The sequence below is a fragment of the Saccopteryx leptura genome, chromosome 3 (genome assembly GCF_036850995.1).
Source record: "Saccopteryx leptura isolate mSacLep1 chromosome 3, mSacLep1_pri_phased_curated, whole genome shotgun sequence".
Lineage (NCBI taxonomy): Eukaryota > Metazoa > Chordata > Mammalia > Chiroptera > Emballonuridae > Saccopteryx > Saccopteryx leptura.
Genome location: NC_089505.1, coordinates 316,185,717 through 316,198,675, shown reverse-complemented (window position 1 = coordinate 316,198,675; position 12,959 = coordinate 316,185,717). Strand labels below are relative to the sequence as shown.

Below are 12,959 nucleotides of genomic sequence, written 5' to 3'. Positions count from 1 at the left end.
GTGGTCTGGAGCCAAACCTGAATATCTCTGAGGAATGCCTGTTAACCTACCTTCATAGCATAGTATTCCCCATTTTATAAATGATAGATTTGGAATTCAAAGAGATTCGTTTAAGTTTATGCAATGAACTTAGCTGAGATTGAAACTAAGTCTGTCATCCTTTGATGTTAACTCAGAGTCGCTCAGGTTTCTGAAGGTTGGTATGTGTTAAACAGTTTCACTAAATTTCAAAGGGATAAAGGAGGAACGAATACCCAGATAGACTTTTGAAAGAGATTGCATAAACTAAGTCAAAATCATAGGATTCGAAATAATTAAAAATTAATGGAAGAGGTTGGAAGAAGTACAGGAGACCCCAGGGGAGCCTTGTTCTTGCTAGTCGGATGCAATGGGGCGGTAGCTCTAGAGTCAGACACAGGTGTAAGTGGTCATCGCTTGTTTTCACTTTGTCACCTACCTTGTGTGTTCAGACTTGTATTCTAATTCATTTTCTTTTATAGCCTCACTCCTGAAATTGTCAGTACACCTTCCTCCCCAGAAGAGGAGGATAAGTCTCTACTGAATGCAATTGTTCTTCTTGATGATTCAGTGCCAACAACAAAAATTCAAATCAGGCTTGCAGATGGAAGTCGTTTGATACAAAGATTCAATAGTACACACAGGTAAGCTTCAAGTTTGCTCTACATGCATGGTTACTTATCTCTGTAGAACTGGATATAACTTGGATAATGAAGAATAGGGTATTATTTAGATTTGCAGCGAGTTTTTGACTAAAGAAAAAAACTTTAAAAGGGTAATAGCTATGTATATGAAGTGAAATACTTGGTAATTAAACATCCTTTGTAAACTGTTCAAATACTAAGGCAAATCCAGGTATCATAAAAGAAAATAAAGAAAATTGGTAAAAGCTGCAGTTTTGCACTGTTGCTAAAACAATGTGAAGTGGAATCAGGGTTTAATTTAATATATTAAAATCTTATTTGGACTATACTTCTATAAAATTTATGGTAATTCTGATCAGGATTGACTTTTACATAGCAAATTCTCCATAGTATAAATTTGTAGTGTGACATTTAACTATGCTATTGTCAAGTACTTCAAATAAACCATTTTAAATGTCATTTTAACATTCACTTGTACATCATATTGTTTTTGTTTATTGTATCCCTCTAAGAAATACATTTATGACGTTAGTTGAGTTACTGTGTATGCCCTAGCCAGATATCTTGGTTGGTTGGAGAGTTCTCCCGGAGTTACTATGTATATGTGAAAGTAATTTTTTTTCCATTTTAACTCATTTTTTATTTTTCAATTACAGTTGACATATAATATTGCATATTGTTTTCAGGTGTACAACCCAGTGATTACACATTCTATAACTTAATAAGTGGTCATCATGATAAACCTCGTGTCCAGCTGACACCATACATTGTTATTAGAGTATTATTGACTGTATTCTCTATGCTGTACGTTACATCCCCATGACTATTCTCTAACAACCCGTTTGTACTTCTTAATTCCTTACCCTTTTTCACCCATCTCCTCCCCAAACTGGCAACTGTCAACATGTTCTGTAATCTATGAGTCTGTTTCTGTTCTGCTTGTTTGTTTTTTAAATTCAATTGTTGATAGATATGTACTCATTGCCAATTTTTGTTCATATTTTTGTATCTTTTCTTCTTTCTTCTTTTTTCTTTCTTCTTCACCTATTAACATTTCATGCAGTACTTACTGGTTTGGTGGTGGTGAACTCTTTTAGCTTTATTTTTTGTTTTTTGTCTGGGAATTTCTTTATATGTCCTACAATTTTAAATAACAGCTTTGCTGGGTAAAGTAATCTTGGTTATAGGTCCTTGCTTTTTTTTTTTTTTTTTTTTTTTTACCCATCACTTTAAATATTTCTAGGCAATCCTTTCTGGCCTGCAAAGTTTCTGTTGATAAATCAGCTGATGGTCTTACGGGAGCTCCTTTGTAGGTAACTTAACTGCTGTTCTGTTGCTGCTTTTAAGATTCTGCCTTTAACCTTTTGCATTTTAATTGTGATGTGTTTTGGTGTGGGCCTCTTTGGGTTCATCTTATTTGGGAATCTCTGTGCTTCCTGGACTCATACATCTATTTTCTTGACCAGGTTAAGAAAGTTTTCTGTCATTACATATTTTCACATAGGTTTTCAATTTCTTGCTTTCTCTCCTCTCATTCCAGCACCCCCATGCTGCGGATGTTGGTGTGCTTGAAGTTGTCCCAGAGACTCCTTACACTATTGTTATTTTTTAGATTCTTTTTTCTTTTTGCTGTTCTGATGGCACGTTTTTTGCTTCCTTATATTCCAAATCACTGATTTGATTCTCTGCTTCATCTACTCTACTACTGATTTCGTATAAATTCTTCATTTCAGTTAGTATATCCTTCACTTCTGATTGGTTCTTTTTTATGATTTTCATGTCATTCTTTATGCTGTTGAAGTTCTCCCTAAGTTGTTCTACTCTTCTAAGTTTATTGAGCATCCTTAGAACCAATGTTTTGAATTCTGCATATAGTAGATTGCTTGTCTCCATTTTGTCTAGTTCTTTTTTTTGGAGTTCTGTTCTGTTCTTTCATTTGGGATATACTTCTTTGTCTCCTCATTTTGGCCACCTCCCTGTGTTTGTTTCTTTGGATTAGGTAGAGCTTGTTTCTTTCGGGCTTGGTAAAGGGGCTGATTTAATGTAGTAAGTGTCCTGTAGGGTCCAGTGGCACGGCCTTTCTTTCTGTTCACCTAAGCTGGGCACTCTGTGTGTGCCTCTTCACCCCCTGTATGGTTTGTGTGTGCCCTCTTGTAGGTGAGCCTTAGTGGGAGGCTGTGGGCATGTTAGTGGGAGGGATTTACCCCGGGCCAATCAGCTGCAAGGACTGGCTGTGACTGCTGTGAAGGATCAGCTGTGCAGGGGCCCACCCCACAGAACAGGACTTAACTTCAATGAGGCTCTGGTGCCTGCTGAGTCTGCCTCTTGAATGTGTCACTTGTGGAGGTGTTTGGGTGGTGCTTTGATGTGGTGTAAAGCTGCCCACTGGGTCTGCTGGCTCTGAGGCCTCTTAGGAGGTAGAAGTCCAGGTCAGCCACCTCCTGTGTTCTGCTTGGGGCCACCAACATGAGCTACAAAGTGATCTATCTGTCAGTGACTGCTACTTGTGCTGGGCTTGGAGGTTCCCAGGAAGGCCAAACTGCAAGCCAAGGCCAGCTGTTGCTAGTGCTGCACCTGGGACTACTGAACAAGAAGTACAGAGTTCTCTGAGGATGATGCTGCTTGTTTTAGAGATTTTTAGGAACATCTGAAGCATGGGCCTTAACAGGCCATTTGTATGGAAAAGCCACTGAACCAGCTTGGGTACGCCCTGAAGCTGAGTGGGACAAGTCTCAGGGAATCACCAGGGTGGGGTTAATGGTGTTAACCAGGTTGATGGAGATTCAGACATGGTTCCTGCCTGCTGGCACTGTTGGGGGAGGAGTTATCAGAGGATCACTGGCCCCTGTCAGCATTTCCATCTGGGAGAAAGCTGCCCCTCCAGCTCTCCTTTCCATACCAGACAATTCAGTTTCTCCCCGTTTGTCTCTAGTGCCTTTCAAGCTGCTGCCCCAGTGCTGGAGCTCAGGGGGAGTGAGTCCAAGCAAGTCTGTGTAGGGGTGGCCCAACAGCCCTGTGTCTCACTCAGCCATAATCCCCACTGGTGTTTACAGCCAAAAGTTATGGTGATTTCTCTTCCTGGCACGGGAACCCTGGGCTTTGGGGCTGGGACCCCATCCTCACTCTTTAGGGAGGACCCTCACAGCCAGATATGCCTCCCAGTTGTTACCCACTGCACATGGGTGTGGGAGCGCCCGTTCCATGTCTCCACCCCTCCTACCGGTCTCAGTGTGGCTTCTTTACATCCTTAGTTGTAGGGTTTCGGTTCAGCTAGATTTCAGGCAGTTCTGAATGATGGTTTTTCTGTAGTTCAGTTATAATTTTGATGTGGTTGTAAAGGGATTCCAGTACCGTGTTTACCTATTCCATTATTTAAACCAGAGGCCTTATGTGAAAGTAATTTTTAAAAATTATTCTTTATGACTTACAGTTTTTATAATTTCAGAGGCACTTTGACAGAGGCCAATTTGAGGTACCTTTTTCTGGAACATATGCTGCTAAAACATTTTATACTCTGAGAAAAGTAGGACTTGCATTTTCGTTGTAAAAACATGGTTGACATTTATTTTCTACATAATTCATCAGAAGGTTGTTTCTGTTTACAGTAAAAATAGATAATGTAGATAGTTGGTATATTCTATCGTTACTCTTCACATTTTATCCTAAAGCTAAGATTAATCCATCTGTTGACATAGTGTAAATTAAAGTTACAAAACAATTAAGGATTAGTATTGTTAACTTTAATTGTTACCTAATTTTAGCTAGAAGCACATGTGGCAATAAAACTTCTGTATCACAAATTATTTTTATCTTATTTCTCAGGATCCTGGATGTTCGGGACTTCATTGTACAGTCCCGCCCTGAATTTGCAACTCTTGACTTTATTCTTGTGACTTCATTTCCAAACAAAGAGCTAAGCGATGAAAGCCTGACACTACAAGAAGCAGATATTCTTAACACGGTGTTACTCCAGCAACTAAAATAGTACAGCTCCTACTCCTGCTCCACGTGCAGGAGACGTAATGTGCCATACTGATAAGGAAAACTTAATTTTAAGAGTACCAGCTTGTTTTTATTATTTATACAGATACGTTTTGGTTTTATTCTTCTACCCATCAGCCTTAGTGTTGATGAGTTTGGATTAGGAGTGGATTTTGAGATTAATGTGTTTGAGTTTTTACTTGTAGGACTGACTTATGTTAATAACTTTTAAATATGCAGACATACCAATGTGTTATATGTCAGTGTTAATGTAACAGCATTTGTTGGCAGAGAAAATGAGCAATCCCCATTTTGATAAACTTGGTAAAATTTGCACTAAAGTTTCTGGATGCTGCATTGATCAAGAGCCATTAAGGAATCTTCTGCTGAAATATTTTGAAATTTTTTCTATAATCTATACTGAAGAGTATCTATAATCTGGTTTTGAAATGCTTTGTTCATACAGTGATTATTTCTCCTATTAAGATAATATGCATCCTTATTACTTTCTGATTTAGCTTTTTCCCTGTATCAAAAAATACAGTTTGGCCTTGTATTAATATTTTACAGAAGTGTGAACATCATAAACTAGAAACAGATGTAAAGGGCAACAGTTCTTTTTTCTTTTTTCAACAATTTGGAGATGTGGCAGATAGCACTTTAAAATAGAGGAATTACCATTTCTCCTAGCATCTACCTTGATCACATTCATTTATTCATTCAACACATTTTCAGGGGACCCGTTATAGACACTAAACACTGTTCGAAGTATCAACACCAGGATGTATTCTACTCCAGGGCAAAACAAGTGTAGAAATGCAAGAATGTCAGTCCTGCCAGGCCGACTGGATGTAAAGAATGACCAGCGGAGAAGTCTGCATTCTGCGGGGCCGGGTATTTCCCGAAGGAGGCAGGCGCATCAGGGATGGTAGAAACGCATTTTCTTCAAAGACACCACCACTCCTGGTTAGTTTTCTATTGCTTCTCTAACAAATTACTACAAACTTAGTGGCTCATATCAGCAAGGATTTATTGTCTTCTAATTCTGTAGGTCAATCTAGTCTCCTTGGGCTAAAGTAAAGTGAACAGGACTGCATTCCTTCAAGAGTCTGGGAGAAACGTTTCCTGGCCTTTTCAACTTCCAGGGGCCACTTGCATTCCTTGGCCTGTGGCCTCTGTTCCCTTCAAAGCCAGCAACACTATCTTTATGACCCTTCTCTATCATCTCATTTCTGTGACAACAGCCAGGAAAGGTTCTCTGCTTTCAAGGACTCATGTGATTAGATTTGGCCCACTATGTGATCCAGGGTTATCTCCCCGTCACAAGGTCCATAGTAACCATAGTAACGTTAACCACATCTTTAAAGTCCCCTTTCCCTTGTAAAGTAACAGAACAGGTTCCTCCTGGAGATTCCAGGGGTGAATCTGTTCTTTGCCTCTTTCAAATTGTAGAGGCCACTAGCGTCCCTTCCCTTAGGGCTGTGCCCCTCTAATGTCTGCTTCTGTTCTTACCTCTTTTACTACCAACTTCAGTGCTGCTTTTCTGTTATAAGGACCCTGGAGATTACATTTAGTTTACCTACATAGTCCAGGATCACCTCATCTCAAAATGCTTACTACTATCACATCTGCAGAATTCACACATTTGGGGGTTAGAACTTGAGTCATTTGGGGGCCATTCTATCTACCACAGTTGACTACTGCCTCAAAAATCACATCCATTCCCAAATAAAGTCACCCCATGCAGAGGTGCTCAAAGGTCTCAAGCCATTACAGCATCAACTTCAAATGCAGTATCTTATCTGAATCTCACCTGCTCCAAAATCCCAAACCTCATTTATTAAATCATTTAATTCAGGTATGAGTTAGGATCTGGGTATGATTCGTGAAACATGGTTCCTCTCCCTCTGTTAACAGAACCACTTCTCTTTTCCCAATATGAAGGCAGGACAGGCATCGAATAACAGTTATAGACATTCTTGTTCAAATAATCAGAAAATGGAATGAAAAAAAGGAGCCACCAGTGCCAAGTGATGTAGAAATTCAGCCAGGCCCAGCCTGGGAATAGCCTTCTGTGGCTGACAGCACTGTGCTTCAGGCTTGGGGCTTCCTCTCAGAGTCTCTTTTTTCATGAAAGCTAGCACATATTTGTAGCTGAGCAGTCCTGTCAACCTGTGTCTTGCCTGTGGCATCCTGGGAGATCTGATCATCTTTCATTTCATACTCTATCCGTCTTAGTTTAAGATGGCAATGTCTGCCAGTCTAGCATTCTCAGAGAACTGTGGCTCTTCTGTGTATGTTTTGGGGATTCACTAATAGACCAGAGGCGCCTCCACATATTTTCCCTAGATAATCCCATCTCTTTTTTACTTTTCCTGAGATCCTGAGAGAATTTATGAGTCACACCCTTCATCTCTTCAAAGAGCCTTTTGGAGTGACTGAACCCTCAGGCCTTTGACATTTCTCAGGTGTGTGCGGATGTCACACCCACCACTCACCTCCTTCCCTAGAGCAGGCTTTCCCGAGTTCCTTTTTTTTAACCTTTTTTTTTTTTTTTTTTTTTTTTTTGCATTTGGGTAGGCTAGGAATTTCCAAGTCATCAAGTCCTGTTTTCTTTATAATTAACAGTTCTTACCTCAATTTATCTAGCTCCTCTCACATTTTACTATAAACCGCAAAAAGAAAGCAGGCAGCCCCTTCTAAACTTGGCTTAGAAATCTCTTTAGCTAAGTATTTTGAGTTTGTCACTTGCAACTTCTGCTTTCCACATAACTGCAGGACACAATTCGGCTACCTTTTTGCTATATACAGTTGTAATCTCTTTTCCTGTAGTGTCCACCAGCATGTTCCTCACTTCCTTCTGAGCCCTCACTGGCAGCACCATCCAGCTCCCTGTTTCTCCTAACAGTCTGTTCCTGGCAGCTAGATCCTCAGGTGGCAGTTCACCTGTTCTCTGCCATGCCCCTTACGTCCTCTGAGCCCTCGCTAGCCTTCACCCCTAGCTCTACTAAGTGTTCAAGGCAGTCTTGGCTTTTTCTGTCATGCTCCTAAAATTTCTTTCAACCTCTATAGTCACTGCCCGATATCAGAGCCACCTGTGTATGTGTATATATTAGGTGTTTGCTGGGCAGCAGTCACTTCCAGGTATCTGGGAAAGTCTTCTGTGCCTGCTCACTGCCAGCTGACTCAAATGTGCCAGGACATTTGGAGTTCACCTTTCTCAGGGGGCTCTGGTCTTATTCAAGGCAGTGAATTTGCCTGTATTGGGGATTTTAATACTAGGAATGTTACCAGAGATTCCACAAAAGAAGTGGTGATTACACCACCATAAAGAAAACTTTTTCTGATTATTTTAACAGAGTAAGATTATTCCTAAGTGTCCCCACCCCCCAGAATAGGAAGCCTTGTTTCTTTCCATTCATTGAAAACAACTTAGAGAATATATAAATAACAGTTCAAGAAGTCAATCTCAGTACAAAAAGATGACCAGGGATATACTACATTTTCACAGGAGTAAAATCATCTTCCTAAGGAAATAATCTATTGAAGCAAATAAGATTTTAAATAAAAGGGCATTGGATTAACAAAACAGGGATGGGGGGCAATTAACCAAACCCTGTGAAATTATTTGAAACTTTATATTCTCATAGCTTTTCTTTAATCAATTATGTGGAGTTCCTATAGGTGCCTGTACAAAACCACTGCCCTTTCTGTGTCTGATAGTCTTCTAAAATACAGAGAATTACATTAGGAGAGAGAATTAAACATCCAGAAGGGATTAACAAGACTTTTACATAAACTACATAGTATTTTGCATCAGAGTCATTTTTCTGATTTCTTTTTACTACTATAGTCACTATAACTTAAAATCTGTTATCATCTCAAGAAAGATTAAATCACAATGAGCAGTTAGATAACCACGTGTGAGGTCCATTGTTTTGCATGATGTATGTAATCAAAAAGTTTGAATTGTCTGCTTACCAATAAAGAATGTTTTCAGAAAACATTGAAAATCCATTTCAAAATTTCCTGTATTTGCAGTTTTATTTGAGTGGCTCAGTGGAACATTTTAAGCATGAGTAACATTTCCTGTGGTGCATCTTTTTGATGGGCAGAAAAGAAACTGAGTTGTAATGTTATCTCAATTTCCCATTACCGTTTCTGTTTTTATCCCACCAAAATAAAGGTGCAAATTTTTCTCAACTTTTGTCACAGTGGATTTCTGAAAAGCTGGTTAACAACACATATTGTTGATAAGTACATTGTGTGTTCTTTCCCCTTAAGAGTTTTTGTCCCTGATCAGTGATGCAAAAAATTCAGTGGAGTAAAACTGAAGATCTGATTGGCTTTATTGAGCAATTCATGAAATCAGGCAGCATCTCATCCAGCAAGTAGAGAGGAGCTCCAACGGGCTACAGCAAGACGAAGGTTTTTAAAGGCAAGACAAGGAAGTCATAAAAAAGATTATTTCAGGTCTAGGTAACATGCCTATGGGGGACAGATGGGGTCTCTGTGGCAGATGACTTCATGTTGTGAACAAAAAACCTGACAAGCTCTGGGCCGCATGGCAGGTCACAGGCCTAACCAAAAGAAGCCACACAGGGTGGTGTGATCATAAACTGGGTCTGTCACAGTGCAGTTCTGGCCAGTGCGCACCTAGCCAAGGTCAGTCTTTACCTTAAGTGAGCCCTGCCCATTTGCTTATGAATCAGATAACATACCTTTGAAATGGCAGAGTAACTTCCTTTACAGGCTTCTCAGGGCACAGCCTCCACCAGAGCGGGAGACCGCAGAGCCCCTCATTGTTGTCTGTTCCCCACACACCATCTCTGTGTGCTGTCTGTCCAAGTTAATTATACTGGGGAACAATTTTTTTTCGTTTTCTGTTGCATGGGTTTTAGAACTTTTTCTATATATTTCTGCATCGCTGATTCCAAATCTGAAGTTCGTTCTTTGGTGTATGCTCTAGTTTTTATGCAATTTTAATTTTTTTTTGTTACAATTTATGGCATGCATTGGTTTTTAAATTCGAGTTAAAGCAAAACAACTTTTGGATTGAACATAACCACAAGGCAATTAATGTTTTACAAACATCACTTTTACATAATTGTAGTTGTTTTTAAATGTAAAAAATTGTTATCTGATAAAAAACACCCTCTTATTTTGTTTTAAGATTGAATCATGGCTTCTTCAAGTAGGCATAAATGTAAGAATAGTCCTGACACCTTCTGTTAAATATGAGGCTGTTACACACTTCAACGTCAAAGACACAATATTTCATCATTTGTGACACGTGCATATGTTGCCTATTTTCAAGTTCCCCTTGGCGATCAAGACAAGAATTTGGTCCTCATATTGTATGTCATAATTGTGAGGAAATTCTTTGTGACTGGACAAAAGGAAAACACAAAGGAATGCCTTTTGGTATTCCCATGGTTTGGCGTGAACCTAAGGACCACAGCAGTGACTGTTATTTCTGTCTGATCTATACAAAGGGCATCGGCAAGAAAAAAACGGCATATGATCACATATCCTAATATTCCTTCAGCAATACAACCTATCCCACACTCTGAGACACTCCCAGTTCCAGTTTTCAATGGTTTTATTTCTTCTAAGGATGAAGAAAGTGAACATGGTGATCAAGTGTATTTTGATAAGATGCATGAGGAAGTGGTTGTAGAATGTGAAGGGTCTTCTGATGCCAAGCAGTCATTAACCCCTCACTGTTTAGCCAACCCGAATTGAATGACTTAGTAAGAGATTTGGGCCTATCAAAGAAAACAGCCGAGTTATTAGCCTCCAGGCTTCAAGAAATGGATGTACTTCACCAGTCAGCTAAAGTATCCCATTTCAGGAAGCATGAACAAATTTTTGTGGATTTTTTTTTCCGGAGACAAACACTTTGTTTACTGTCATGATATCAGTAGTCTTCTCAGCCAGCTAGGAGTTACCACTTAAAATCCAACAGAATGGCGGCTATTTCTTGACAGCTCTAAATGGAGTCTGAAATGTGTTCTTTTACACAATGGTAATGTTTATGCAGCAGTTCCAATTGGTTATTCAACTCATCTGCAAGAAGATTTTAATGACATAAAAATTGTCCTCGACTTACTAAAGTATGAGGAGCATAATTGGATCATTTGTGTGGATCTTAAAATGGTAAATTTTCTGCTAGGACAACAGAAAGGTTTCACGAAGTATCCTTGCTTTCTGTGTTTGTGGGAAAGCCGAGCTCGGGAGAAACACTGGACACAGAAGGAGTGGCCAAAATGTGAAGCTCTGGAGGTAGGGATGCAAAATATTGTGAATGAACCTGTAGTTAATCGAGACAGGATCATTTTTCCCCCACTTCACATTAAACTTGGCTTAATGAAGCAGTTTGTTCAGGCTCTGAATAGAAAAAGTGAATGCTTTCAACATATTATTTCTGTTTTTCTTGCATTGTCTTTCGAGAAGATAAAAGCAGGTGTATTCAATGGACCTCAAATCTGAACCCTCATACATGACGAAGAATTTGCCAGTAAGATGAATAAGGAGGAGAAAGCAGCATGGCAGTCTTTTGTGGCAGTTACAAAGAACTTCCTTGGCAACAAAAAAGCAGAAAACTATGAACTTCTGGTTCAAAGGATGCTGTTGGATTTCTGTGACATTGGATGTAATATGAACGTTAAGATTAACTTCCTGAACAGTCACCTTGATAAGATTCCCGAAAATCTTGGCGCTGTTAGTGTTGACAGACTACTGCTGGATCATCAAACGAGATTTTCCTCAAGTACACAAACACAAGAGCTACAAACGCAAATTTTTGCCTGAATAGAATTTAAATAAGTTTTGCGCAAATTTTATAATTAAAATAAATGTTTTAATATGTTCTATTTCAAAATTGTAGATAAATTCTGATGCAATCATATCTTTTAGTGTATTAGTGTATTTACTGCATTATATAAATTATTATATTTTCACAAAGATGATACCCAAGAAGACATTCTACTTCATTATGTTAAACTAAATGTTGAAAATTTTACAAGATGAAAACCTAGAATCTTGAATTGGAAAAACACTGTAGCTTACAGAGAAAAACTAATATCAGATTTGATATCAGCACACTCGAATTAGGTAAGAACCAGTGTTTTTGTGGAAGCAACAAAAAATTTGTTCCCCAGTGTTATTAACTATGCCATACCTGCCAACCAGAAGTATGTGTCTCCATTTTGTTGTTTATCCAGTCCTAGAGACGTCCCTGCTTTGCTTTCTCCCACCTCCTCACTGTGCCAGCAATGGAGTTTCTGTTTTCTTCTTACATTTTCCTCTTGGATTTTAAATGCCTAATAGACCGCAGAACTGCCATTTTCCAGAGCACTTTCTCAGTCTGTTGAGATCTTGCTTCTAGATGTGTCCTTAAAATTTAACTCAAACTTTTAATAAAACTTTCCTATGGTCTTTCATCTGTATCCCTATGAGGGATGGAAAGGTCTGTGTGGCAGATTTTTTATGATGACCAAAATATGTCCCTCTGACCAGTTATGACTACAATCCTGGGCAAAGGGTAACTGCATTAGCTTAGCTAGGAAGTCTTGGTTTGCTTAGCACAAGTGACTCTATCTGGAGCTTGTCATATCTTTTTAGCAGTAGTAAAAGCTTGTTTCTTCTAATGCTAACAGACTATCATTGTTATTGTTCCTAGAATCAGGAATGGTAAAAAGTGTAATTTGTAGTTTTCCATCAGAATCTATGTTGATTAAAAGTAACAACTCTAGATACAAATATTCAGAACATCAGTAGGCTTACAAGTGAAAGCAGGAATGTAGTCGAGTACAAGTGTAGTCCTGCTCCCAGCAGCATGGAATTTATTTTGGGCCTGGGCTTTTGAGCATAGTAGGTGGTAGAATGAAGTAACATCTTATAGAAAGAAGTGTTCATTCTTTCTACAAATCGATGTCCAATTTAACATTCCCTGAAGTGAGGGGGTCATTTGTATTAATGTGATAAAACTATGTGCAAATAAATGTTTTACATATGCATCATATAAAACATATGATAACATCAAGGCTAGGAAGTCTTTTCCCCCTTGAAAACCTATTTTAAATATTTATAATGTAAGTAGGTGTTACTTTATATATAGGTGTTCTAGGGCAACTCAGAATAATCTGACTTTAATATTAAGCATTGAATTATTTGCAATATGGAATACATATCTTAGAGATAAGTGCTTGGGTTTAATATTTATTACGAGCTTACAAATAGCAGAATCGTATTTGGCAGCAGCCTGTTGCTTATTGTCTGTGTCAGTTTGTCATCCTGACCTCAATGTGACTT

At 38.8% G+C, this 12,959-nt stretch overlaps 1 protein-coding gene across 2 annotated transcripts in view; it reads left to right on the top strand.

Moving 5' to 3' along the window:
* The window catches only part of UBXN2B (UBX domain protein 2B), a 31,915-nt gene extending 23,069 nt beyond the window's left edge, over window positions 1–8,846 (top strand). For both annotated transcript variants that reach the window (XM_066379022.1, XM_066379021.1), the window contains 2 exons: window positions 501–662; window positions 4,485–8,846. In XM_066379022.1, the coding sequence (XP_066235119.1) occupies window positions 501–662; window positions 4,485–4,647 (325 nt within the window). In that variant the 3' untranslated portion in view covers window positions 4,648–8,846. The remainder of the gene's footprint in view (window positions 1–500; window positions 663–4,484) is intronic.
* Window positions 8,847–12,959: the final 4,113 nt, after the last annotated feature.